The sequence below is a fragment of the Macrobrachium rosenbergii genome, chromosome 17 (genome assembly GCF_040412425.1).
Source record: "Macrobrachium rosenbergii isolate ZJJX-2024 chromosome 17, ASM4041242v1, whole genome shotgun sequence".
NCBI classification, from domain to species: Eukaryota; Metazoa; Arthropoda; class Malacostraca; order Decapoda; family Palaemonidae; genus Macrobrachium; species Macrobrachium rosenbergii.
This window is the reverse complement of record NC_089757.1, coordinates 39,659,103-39,672,195: the sequence shown is the minus strand read 5'-3', so window position 1 is coordinate 39,672,195 and position 13,093 is coordinate 39,659,103. Positions and strand designations below refer to the sequence as shown.

The 13,093-nt window shown below is 35.4% G+C and overlaps 1 protein-coding gene across 2 annotated transcripts in view; it reads right to left on the bottom strand.

Moving 5' to 3' along the window:
* Epg5 (ectopic P-granules autophagy protein 5) overlaps positions 1–13,093 on the bottom strand; it is a 474,230-nt gene that overhangs the window by 259,274 nt on the left and 201,863 nt on the right. For both annotated transcript variants that reach the window (XM_067119916.1, XM_067119917.1), the window contains 4 exons: positions 5,339–5,470; positions 4,582–4,652; positions 3,780–4,048; positions 1,356–1,552 (listed from right to left, as the gene is read on the bottom strand). In XM_067119916.1, the coding sequence (XP_066976017.1) occupies positions 1,356–1,552; positions 3,780–4,048; positions 4,582–4,652; positions 5,339–5,470 (669 nt within the window). The remainder of the gene's footprint in view (positions 1–1,355; positions 1,553–3,779; positions 4,049–4,581; positions 4,653–5,338; positions 5,471–13,093) is intronic.

Below are 13,093 nucleotides of genomic sequence, written 5' to 3'. Positions count from 1 at the left end.
TGCAAAAAATCCTAGCATTTCTTGAGTCACATTGTTGTAATTTTTTCGCTGTTTTATATTATTCGTTACATAAAGTGTTATACATCAAAATGTGCACAATTTCATGTAGAATACAACAAAAAATAAATCATATTTTTAGCTTTTACCATTTTTGAAATATTTTCATATAAATAACGATAAATAGAAAAAATCAACCTTTGGTCAACTTTAACTCGATCGAAATGCTCGAAAAACCCAATCGTAAGCCAAAATTCTTACATTCTAGTAACAATCAATCCTTTACCTTCATTTTGCAACAAACAGAAAGTCTCTGGTACAATATTTCGATTTATGGTGAATTTTTGAAAAAAACTTTTTCCTTCCATCCGCGCTCGCGAACTCCGCTAAAAATCCTAGCATTTCTTGAGTCACCTTGTTGTAATTTTTTCGCCGTTTTATATTATTCGTTACATAAAGTGTTATACATCAAAATGTGCGCAATTTCATGTAGAATACAACAAAAAATAAATCATGCTTTTAGCTTTTACCATTTTTGAAATATTTTCATATAAATAACAATAGAAAAAAATCAACCTTCGGTCAACTTTAACTCGATTGAAATGGTAAAAAAATGCAATTGTAAGCTAAAAAACTTACAGTCTAGTAATATTCAATCAATTTCCTTCATTTTGAAACAATTGGAAAGTCTCTAGCACAATATTTTGATTTATATGGTGAATTTTTGAAAAAAAACTTTTTTTTACGTCCGAGCGTTACGAATTCATGCATCATTTTGTGATAATATTTTCTCTGTGTTGCTTTAATCGTTTTACAATATGTTATATACCAAAATCATTGCAATTTAGTGTACAATACAACTAAAAAAAATTAACTCATTAGCTTTAACTGTTTTGCTTACAGCGCGATTTGTATACAATTATATACGTTTTTTTTTCACTGTCATATATTCCAATATTTATATATGATAATGATATTTTTTTCATTTCTGATGGTTGCATACTAAACTTCAGGCAATGAGAAAAAAAGGAGCCAAAAATGAACTCTTAATCTTAAAAACTAAGCGTGCTGTGATTTTTTGAAAAAAACTTTTTTTCCGATTCGGCGCTAGCTCCCGAACGCCGCCGGCATACGGGAGACGTTTTTGTAAATAGGGCTTCGGCGTTTAAGGGTTAAGTGGGACTATAAACAGTATTACATTTCACTGAATTTAATACCTATGTTGATGGTCTACCCTTCACAAAAAAATGTAGGTTTTTAGAATTTCGGATAACGGATTGTAAACCTGTAGTAAGCATAAATAGTTTGCTTTCTAAGTTTACATCATAAATCCATCATAAGGAGAGATGTGAACTTACCTCCACTACAATACTAGCATGACCTGAGCAATCAGGTTGTTTGCGCCCAATCTTTGGTGGTATGCATTCTACGCTTAGGATTTTCTTAGTGTAGAAATTTGTCCATAGTTGTGGCAACAACTCTCTGTAGAAACAGTCAAGGGCGCACATCTCCTTGCTCCAAAGGCTCACAGTCTGAGAATGCTCCATTATTACATCTGAAAAAGTTAATAAGTAAACTTCTCTTTTGAACTTCTTGACAATCTGATGCAATAAACACCTGGTTAACACAAAAGCTGTAATGTAAGCCAGCACATAAACCAATGAAAAATAATACTGTATACTGTACTGTACTGCACTTCTCAAATAACTTCTAGAATCTATAACTTAAGAAAGAAAAGAAATTTAAAAATCATTTGCATCAAAGATTTTCTAGTTACTCTGAATTCTACATATTCACACATTACTTCCTCAAAGTGACTTTATCAATTGAATGAATAAGTAAGAATGATTAAATGTTAAGTATGACCAATGAGTAGTAGTTCTAGACTTTAATCTGGTTAGTCCAAAGGATCTGATTTTGAATGAGGTAAAGTAGGGAGCAAAACAAAGATGAAAAAATTGTGTAGCTGGGTAATAAGAGATGGAAAGGAGCAGATGAAGAATAAAAGAAAAAGAGTATTACAGATGGAGCCAAAGGGGTACTGAAATGAACCTTGAGTAGTCTATAGTACGCCAAGCAAGGCATGCTGAGGGGTAACCACCTATGAAGAAGTGTACCATGGGTATAATTCTTGTTTCCCTGTACAGTATTAAAAAATGAAACAGTACATATTTGTACCCTTGCAGTTTCACAGTTTGTCCAACTGTACAGGAAATATTATGTTGCTTCCTTTGCCCATTCTGTTCAAAGTAATTAAAATATATTCTGCTAAGCCATCTGAAATTTCTGTGTTGCTACAACTTATCAAAAGTACAATATGAACTTACAAGCTAATAGGTTTTTGTACATTTTCTACCATTGCCTTCAAGATGTGGGATTCTACCTTATGCTATGTTTTTATTTAAGGGATAATTATTGTAAATTAATTCAATGAGATCATTTAGTCTCACCCCTGGACACTCAAAGAGCTCACATCACGGATTTGTTCTTAAAAGTCAAAACAAAACTGATGAAAAGTAAAATGCCAGAAACATAAAGCAGGCTGATGCTGATGAGATGCTGTAAACAGCTTTTATCAACATTTACAGCGTGTCAACCAAGGCACACTGTAAGTCATATTCCCTCGGGAGATGTGTACTGCTATGAACATTTCCTTTCCTCTTGACAGAAGCCACGTTGAATCTCGTGGGGAAGGAATATGATTACTTCTCAAGAAAGATTTTCCATTAGTCTTTCAGCTCAAAGGCAAAAAAATCTATTAAAACATTGATTTAAACTCCATCCAAGATTATGGAAGCTGCTGCTCATCAAACAACACATGATAATAATGTGGGGGAAGGTGCAATATGCAAGGGCATTACATAAATGCGTTAAATAATTATGCCAAGGAGAAATTACTGAATGATGCAGCAGCTGCAAGGTAACTTACAGACTACTGAAAATGTACTTCACCATTAGAGACTCCAACAGCTACAATTTTCAACAGAAATATATGCCACTCATTTTGTGATCATGTATTTTCAATCCTCAGGCAATAAAAGGTCACTGACTTGAGTAAATGCAAAAACTTTTTATTTTTTATAAAGTAAAAAGCATAAATTTAGGAGCACAAATTATTACATGGTACTGTACTAACAAAAATTTGTGATACTAAACATCACGCTTTGCAGAGTGCTAAAAGTATTTTGCAGTGTCCCTTCAGCCCCTGGCTGCATTGTTTTTTGCCTTTTCCCTTCATCCCTTCCCTACAGTCTTCCTCTGATTTTCAAATCTTCAAATTTACCATGCTTCAATGTTTACCTCATTCCCAATGATGAGCTCTATGAGAATACAGATATATGACTCAGTGGTATCATGAAATTAATCTTTGATTATCAAGAATATAATTCAGAGGTACGTATTACTATTGCTGGTAAGTCTTCAGCACCACATCACAATGTTTTCATATACAGACAGTCCCCGGCCAAGCACCGCTAACCGAAAATCACCAATAACAGCGCCAAAAACCCCACTTAATGGCGCTGTTAACTGGATATCAGCACTGATAAACTGCTTACTGGCACCAATAAACCGCTTACAGACGGCGATAAACCGCTTACTGGGGCCGAAAATCTGGTAAACGATGTTGCTAGCCAAGCGCCGTTACACTGAAATGCCATTAACCGATGCAACCGGTAAGCAGGGACTGCCTGTAAAGACTGACTATTCACGCTGCTTGATAATTTCTTTATATCAGTGGGAATATCCTACAAAGAAGCAAAATGACAAAACCAAAGCATTACCTGTGTAGCGCTGAACAAGGTACAGTAGAGCCTCAGGATCATTCAGAGTATTGTCAGTTAGATGTGGCAAATGAAGAGGACTCAGAGGAGGAATAGGAGGAGGAGGCTGTGGGGGTTCATATGTTTTCAGTCTCTTCAAAATAGTTTTTGTAGAATCCTTTTCTGAGCTGGAGTCTTGAGCAAGAAGCTGCTTTTTATGTCTCCCTGGAGTGTTTGATGGAGAACAACTACTGGAATCATTTATATTATTTCGATGCTGATCCCATTCCCTGCAATTAATTAATATATCTATGAAAAGTCAAAAAAGGGATACCTGAATGCTATGGCTTGTAAAACTAATAATTCTTCACAGTTAAATTTCCTGAAAACTATCAACTTTCTCTCTGAAGTCTTTTAGGTGAAAATGACAATTCTGCTTCAAGTATGAAAAATATCTTGTCTGTGAAAAACAACAGGTTATGCACACTGTATTTTGTACAACCATAATTTTGCAGCCGCTAAATAGTCCATCTTCTGATATACAGTAAAGAACTTTGAACTCACATGTAAAATTGCCAAATTCTAAGCAAAATGGAATATACTGTACAAATAAAAATCTGTTTACTAGCCAAGTTTGTCACCTATTTCTCAAGAAAACAAACACACTTAGGCATGAACCTGACTATACTTTGTACATACACAAAAAATGCTATACTGCAAAATATAGTTTGATGAAATCAACAGACATTACTGCACGGAATAAAGTAACAGCCAACAGTTTGTCAAGCACCGAAAAAAGACACACACACAACTGAAGCCTCACCTCAGAAAAGAGTCAGCTGCTCTATCTAATGATCCATGGTTAACTGACTCTGGCCATGGTTCCCAGTTACTCTGAAAGTAAGAAAAATGATAAAAAAATCAAAGTTCAAGAAAAACATTTAATTGGAAGAAGTATACAAAAGGAAACTGAAAGAGCTTACCACTTTCTGTCCATACAAGGGCAGGAGGCCAAATCTTCAAATTTTGAGCCAAAAAGGGCTTTTTCAAATAAGCACTGAGCAATTCATCTTTACTTAACCTGTATTAGGTCATTTGCTCCCTAGAATATGGGGTGTTTATAGTAATAACATGTATATTTGCAAAAACATTATAAGGTATACATAAACACTCATTTAACTAAAAATTTTTAATTGTTAATGTATGGTTAAACAAAGGCTTACGAGCAATTTTATCATGCCATAGCATACGATGAAAGAAAAATTTTTAAATGAAAAAACTAATGATAGCCAAAATAAAGGGAAAAAACACAACCAGAAAAAACAAAATAGCAGAAGATTGTAATATCTGCTAAATATTGTTCTTGCATTTATCAGAAGACAATAGTTACTCAATTTTCTGCTTATTACTTCAAAAAATTCATGTCTCGGCTATCAACATCATAATTGAGTTGTTATGAACTTATAATTACAAATAAGAAATGTTTTCATCAATGTAGATATCATGTAACATTAAAATGTTTACTATTAATATGAAGCTTTTGAAAAATAGAGCCAAGCCATGACTCGAGCTATAAATACCTGAAATATTTGCATCAATTTCTGAGGCAGGAGATGGGGCGGCAATGCAGGAAGGTACACTCCTGATTCATAGAGACAAGCCTCATCTAGCCACAACTGCATAGCATTTAGGAGTTTCATAGTCTCCCCTGTCTGTAAAGTGAATTAAAAGAAACTATAAAACACAGCAAAACATTTTACTAGTGTCCTACAAAACTGTTTAGTTAACAGCAATACACACATACATAAATCGAAATCATTAGTTTTTGAATGTGGCAAAAGGAAGGCTGCAGAACTGCAGTATGGTACTCTACTAGAATTTAGAATAGTAAAATATACTGTATATCCATCATGATAATACAGTACTGGACATTTATGCATACTTTTACAGTACATTTAGTACACTACAGGTGAGAAAAATCTTATTCTAATCAGGAATTTGAAATCTTACAGGAGACCAAATATATGTACAGTACCTATATATAAAATAGGTTTTGATGAAGGAAAAACCTATTTTTGGCAGCTGCTGTGAGTTCTTACAGGAGTTGCTCTTATGGTCCTCCAAGGCTCCATGAGACATACCAAAAAATATCAAAGAATTCTCTCATAGTTGGTCTTGGCCAGAATAATACCTTTGATAGTTACAGTAATAGAGTATAAAAGTACTGAAGGCAAAAGGGCTCTTTCCCTTCCCTACAACCACTATTGTTTTCCTTCGCCCTTCTCACATAGATATGATAACAGCACACAAACTGGTTAGGTCACCAAAATTGCTCACCAGGTCTGTGGAAGAAAAAACACTCAACACATATTCCTGTATCTTTTTGAAATGAAAGCAAGTGGGTTTGAGGACTTACAGCAGCTACTAAAAAGAGGTTTTTCCTTTATCAAAACCTGTTTATTTTATAGCATAGCTGCTGTTCATCCTTGAAGGAGCATACAAAAGAACCTAACAGGTGATTAAAAGGTCTAGCTCCTGATTAAAAAATCCCTAAGACCCAGATGAAAAAATAGTCCATGGTAGAGACACTTAAGTTTTATCTACATTATTTTTTTCAGGATACCCATTAAAATTCAACAATGAAGGATACAAAAAAAGAACCCATATATGTGTTATTCTATGCGATTCTAAAGTGCCTTATCAAATTATGCAGGATTTAGAATTACTGCACCCCTCCCTGGCAATATCTAAGAATTGTCATGCCTCTGATGTTTACCTTGTAAACTCAAGAGACTTCTTTGCAAGAAGTGTCTCCAACAAAAACCAGGGGTGCACCCACTGACTACATGTGAACCAGGAAGGGGCAGGTTCCACCTTTCTAATTACGGACACTAGGGCAGTTCTCAGCCCATTTAGAGAAAGTGGCTTGTTTGTGATAAGGATGTTTGCTGTGACATCTTTATAAACCTGGATTCACTGGACTGGGCACAATGTCTTATCTGTAATTCTGAGTTCCCTTAGTAGAATAGGGATTTATTCTTCAAAGGGTCCTCATTCTTGGCCAGAAATAACAGGCCAGGAGACGTCAGTGATGGTCAAAATGACCACCTATTAGAGCACTGAGTTGTAGTTGCGTGAGGCCTTCTGAACTGTCATGACAGGGTCAAAGCAACTTATTTATGGCCTTTAAGATTGCATGCAGTTCTGCTGTACAAACAGATGCAACAGACGATAATCTCCCCACTTCTTTCTGCATCAGGAAAGCCTCCTCCAAAGCAGATGCCAGCATCTGACTTTGAGTCATCCATGAAAACTATTAGGGCGTCCCCGAGTTACGACAGCACCAACATATGGTTCTTTTTCAAATACATTTATCAAGAATAGAAGCCCTGTTAAAGTGCAGTTAACGGCGCTTGAGAATAGGTATCTACTTATGGCGCCTATTAATTAATAAGCACTGACTTTCGGTGGAAACTGACTTACAGCACGCCGCCGGAACAGAGCCCCTGCCGTACATCGGGGACTGCCCACACAGTTATCATGTTGGGAGAAATGATCTAAAAATATTGATTTCATTGCCTCACTGGACATTTCTCAATTCACTGAATTAAAATACCTACAGAATTTTACCTCTGGAAGGTTCCAGTGGGGGCTAACCGAATACATACCTAGCTGGTAAAGTCTCCATCCTTGGCATGCTGAATTGCCTGGTTATACATTTTACTCTAAAAGCAAATAGTTGAGGTTGCTTGGGGTGATTTTCATAAAATTGCCAATGCCTTTCATTTCTGATACAAATGCTGGTTAAGGACTTAGGGAGCCTCTGAAATCTGCACCAGCTACAAGCCAGAAGACGTTGGTAATGAAGATCCAAAGACTTCTCACCAGCATCTATAAGCATGCTTTCAGTGGGAGATGATTTAAATGCTCCTATAGACAATCTTACTCCTCCATGATGAATTGAATTAAGCATTTTAAGGCTATTAGGCTTTGCTGAAGTGTACACTTCACGCCCTTTACTTAATTTGAAAAGACTAAGGCTTTGTATAGTCTCAACATCTGAGTTTGGTCAGCACCCTAGCAAGCGTGAGAAAAAGACTTTCAGCACTTTCATTGCTTTAAAGCACTTTGTCTTAATATAGTCCAGATGTGGAATCCAAGCCAGCTTGCTATCAAAAATCAACCCAAGAAACCTTGTTTCACCAACACATGTATGAACAGATCTGGATCAGGGTGAAATCCGATTATATGGCAAAATTGCATGGTTACCATTTAACTAGCTGGAAACTTAAATCCATTCATCTCACCCCACTTTACTACATTATCAATGCAGAACTGAAGGTGGCACTCAGCCACTGCCATCCTTGTTGCTGCAAAAGATATTGAAAGAGTATATGTTACATCTGGAGGAATTATTTTGGATACCCCATTGATTGTTAAGGCGAACTAGGTTACGCTTAAAACGCTTCCTTGTGGCACTTTTTCTTCTTGGTTGAATACATCTGACATTGTTGCTCCAACCTGGACCTAAAATAACCTATTTTCTACAAAAGCGTTGATAAAAAGAGGCAAACTGCCTATCAAGTTACACTCATAAGGAACCCTCAGAATGCAACATCTCCATGTTGTATCATACACATTCTTAAAATCATAGAAAACATGATGCTGCTTGTCAGCAAAAGCTTCACGTACTGATGATTCCACTCGAACCAGCATATTAGTTGTCAAGAGCATACTTCAAAAACCAGACTGAGCTGACGACAAATATTTACCACGTTCCAAGTACCACATCAAATGTGTATACAACATTTTTTCCATGGTCTTACACAGACATGTCAGTGCAATGGGATGATAATTCTGTCTTGAAAGGATCTTTCCCTGGTTTCACAAATGGCAGTAATTATAACATTTCCCATATCTTAAGAGAAGACATGTCATTGAAAAATTCTGTTAATAAGGCTTAATGTGAAAAATCAGGTTTTTTCAGGGGTATGCTTTATCATGGAATATGTTATATCGTCCAGGAGTTGATTCACGACATTTACTTAAGGGTTATTCAAATTTCCTCATAATAAAAGGTACATTGTATTGTTCTTTCCTTGATGTATTAAAATCAATTTCAACCTGTTCCATTAGCCTTCTTTCAGCTGAACAGGGTCTGTCATATATATATATATATATTTTTTTTTTTTTGCAAAATTAGCAAAATGCTTAGCAAACTCATTTCCCACTAACTGGGGATATGCTACTTAACAACCATTGATCTTGATAATTGGAGGTTGACAAGGAGTAATTTTGCTTGTTATTTGTCTAACCCTTCCAAACTAAAGTCAGGTGTATTTTTTAATTTAGTGGAGATATGAAAATTGTCCAAGATTCCTTTCGTACCTTTTTAATTTCCATGCGGAAATGAGCTCTTGCTTTTCGAAATTCAACATGGTAATACAGTAAAGCCCCATGTATTCACGGGGGATGCGTACCACAACCCCCGCGAACAGTTAAAATCCACAAATAGTTAACACCCCCCCCCTCTCAAAATGCATGTAACTGCCTGTCTTGAAAATTCAAATACCAAATGTATACCTTAAACTAGCATCCTACATCAAATATACCTTAAATTATTATCCTATTACTGTATTACTCTTTGAAATGATATTATTAATACTTCAAAGTCATCTTAAACATTTTACCCTTAAAAATATATATGTACGTATTTCTAACCCTTCCAGCCAATAAGAGAGAGAGAGAGAGAGAGAGAGAGAGAGAGAGAGAGAGAGAGAGAGAGAGAGAGAGAGAGAGAGAGAGAGAGAGAGAGAGAGAGAGTGTGTTTGTTCTTACATGTGACAATGAAAGAGAGAGAATAACTTTGGAAAGAGGGAGAGAGAAGTTATTCTTAGATAAGATACCAAAAGATGGAAATTCATGATTTATGAAGGAGAGAGAGAGAGAGAGAGAGAGAGAGAGAGAGAGAGAGAACTGAGAAATAATGTTATTTAATCTTAATAAACTTAACCCTTTCATATCTGCATAGTTATCACATCACTGAGGGCACATGAGCCCCGATGTGTCTGGGAGCGCTCGACAGTGCGAAAAAATAATTATTTCGAAAATTCAGCAAAAATAGAAATTTTATGCCAACAATGTTCATTTTGCTGTCCTTTTTTCTAAATGTTTATATTTTATGGTGGAATAGTCAGAATAAGAGTCCCAGCCCTCTAAATACAAAAAAATGTGAGTTATTTCAAAAAAAAAAAAAATCTTTACTTATTTTCATATTTTCGTTTCAGTAACTCAAAAAAATATGAATGTCAGGCGAATGAATTATTTTTTATGAGAAAGCCAATAAAATTCTCTAAATATCGACATATAAAAGAATGGAAAACGAATAAGTCCAGCTGGTGAAAAAATTGATAGAAAAAAGGGCAAGAAACAGAGCGCTCTGCCCGGCGTATGGTGAGAATTATCGCTAGAAAAAAGATTTTTTTGAAGAGCCCTATCTCGGTTATTTTTCATAGAAATTACTTTGTAAATATACGAAAATGTAGAGGAAAAGTTGAAGAATAATGTGAGAGTCAAGAAAAATGGCTTTGGCAACGGCAACAGTTTCATTTTGACGTTATAAATTGATTGAAACGAAAAAAAATGTTACCGTTGTCAACATTATCGTTCGTAGCTCAAAAGCTATAACAGTTAGGCGAATGGATTATTTTTTATGAGAAAGCCAACAAAATTCTCTAAATATTGATATATAAAACAATGAAAAACGAATAAGTCCAGTTGGTGAAAAATTTATAGAAAAGAGGGTAAGAAACAGAGCGATTTGCCCGGCCTATGGTGAGAATTATCGCTAGAAAAAAGGTTTTTTTGAAGAGCCCTATCTCGGTTATTTTTCATAGAGATTACTTTGTAAATATACGAAAATGTAGAGGAAAAGATGTAGAATAAAGTGAGAGTCAAGAAAAATGGCTTTGGTAACGGCAACAGTTTCATTTTGACGTTATAAATTGATTGAAACGAAAAAAAATGTTACCGTAGTCAACATTATCGTTCAGTAGCTCAAAAGCTATAACAGGTAGGCAAATAGATTATTTTTTATGAGAAAGCCAACAAAATTCTCTAAATATTGATATATAAAACAATGAAAAACGAATAAGTCCAGTTGGTGAAACAATTTATAGAAAAGAGGGTAAGAAACAGGCGATTTGCCCGCCTATGGTGAGAATTATCGCTAGAAAAAGTTTTTTTGAAGAGCCCTATCTCGGTTATTTTTCATAGAAATTACTTTGTAAATATACGAAAATGTAGAGGAAAAGATGTAGAATAAAGTGAGAGTCAAGAAAATGGCTTTGGTACCGGCAACAGTTTCATTTTGACGTTATAATTTGATTGAAACGAAAAAATGTTACCGTTGTCAACATTATCGTTCAGTAGCTCAAAAGCTATAACAGTTAGGCGAATGAGTAATTTTTTATGAGCAAGCCAATAAAATTCCCTAAATATTGACATATAAAAAATGGAAAACGAATAAGTCCAGTTGGTGAAAAATTGATAGAAAAGAGGGTGAGAAACAGAGCGCTCTGCCCGGCGTATGGTGAGAATTATCGCTAGAAAATTTTTTTTTTTTTGAAGAGCCCTATCTCGGTTATTTTTTATAGAAATTACTTTGTAAATATACGAAAAAGTAGAGGAAAAGTTGAAGAATAAAGGAAAGTCAAGAAAAATGGCTTTGGTAACGGCAACAGTTTCATTTTGACGTTATAAATTGATCGAAACGAAAAAAAGTTACCGTTGTCAACATTATTGTTCGTAGCTCAAAAACTATAACAGTTAGGCGAATGAATTATTTTTTTATGAGAAAGCCAAGAAAATTCTCTAAATATCGACATATAAAACAATGAAAAACGAATCAGCCCAGTTGGTGAAAAATTGATTAGAAAAGTGGGTAAGAAACAGAGCGCCGCCAGGCATACGGTGAGAATTATCGCTAGACATTTTTTTTTGAAGAGCTCTACCTCGGATTTTTTCATAGAAATCACTTTGTAAATATACAAAAATGTAGAGCAAAGGTTGAGGAATAAAGTGAGAGTCAAGAAAAATGGCTTTGGTAAGAGCAACAGTTTCATTTTGACGTTATAAGCTGTTCGAAACGAAAAAAAAAATGTTACCGTTGTCAACATTATCGTTCAGTAGCTCAAAAGCTAAAACAGTTGGGTGAATGAATTATTTTTATGAGAAAGCCAACAAAATTCTCTAAATATCGATATACATGATAATGAAAAATGAGATTCAGAGCCCTGCCTAAAATCCAGACGTCTCTTATGTGATGCACTAACAAATTTCCGCTAGTTTTACCAATAAAAACTTTGCGAAAGCATGTTGGAAACTGTTCTCGATTGACGTCGCTTTATGTAAACAGCGACACGTGTTTACCCAGCCTCGTACACATGGTCTCTGACAGAAGTGTGGCCTGCCAGGCCTGCGTGGGTGCGATCAGCTGATGTCATTGTGAGAATTTTACTACGCCATGGATTTGCGCATGCACAGTAGAGGAACTAAAAAATTTATAGAAAATAGAGGATACCAAACAGAGTGTTTCCAATAATGTAATCCTACATTTTATAAAAAAAATGTAAGATACGAGAGAGAAACGTGGGTAGGATCAGCTGATTTCATTGTGGGAAATTTACTATGCCAGGGAATTGCGCATGCGCAGTATAGGGACTGCTTGCCTGGTGTATCGATGCCTAAGTTACGGTCCAAGGTATGCTTTAGCCTATGGAAACCACCAACTGTACGAAAAAAAAAAAATTTACCCCTACCACACGTACGAAAAATGTCGGTAAATTTTACGTATAATTACGTCAGTCAGACAAGAAGGGGGGTAGGGGGTTATTGCGTAATATGCCGTCAATTGGGCAGGAAAGGGTTAATATTAATATTTGAATTAGTACTGTACTGTAAATCATTATTTTATCATAAAAAGTGTACGTAGGTACCGTACAGTATTTAGTCACAAAAATAATATGAAAATACAGAGTACAGGCAGTCCCCGGGTTACGATGGTTCTGGCTTACGACGTTCCGAGTTTACGACGGTTTTTCAGATATATTCATCAAAATATCCAGTCCGGTTTACAACGCTTGTTCCGAGTTTACGACACAGCCCGCTTACAACATTCAAAGTTTACAACATTTTTTAAATACATACATTTACAAAAAATCCGTTTCTGGTTTAACAGTACTCATGAAAAATCAGTTTCTGTTACAATATAACACACATTCCAAGGCTACGTCGTTTTTTCGACGCTTTTTACACTGCGTTGTAAGCAGAACTAG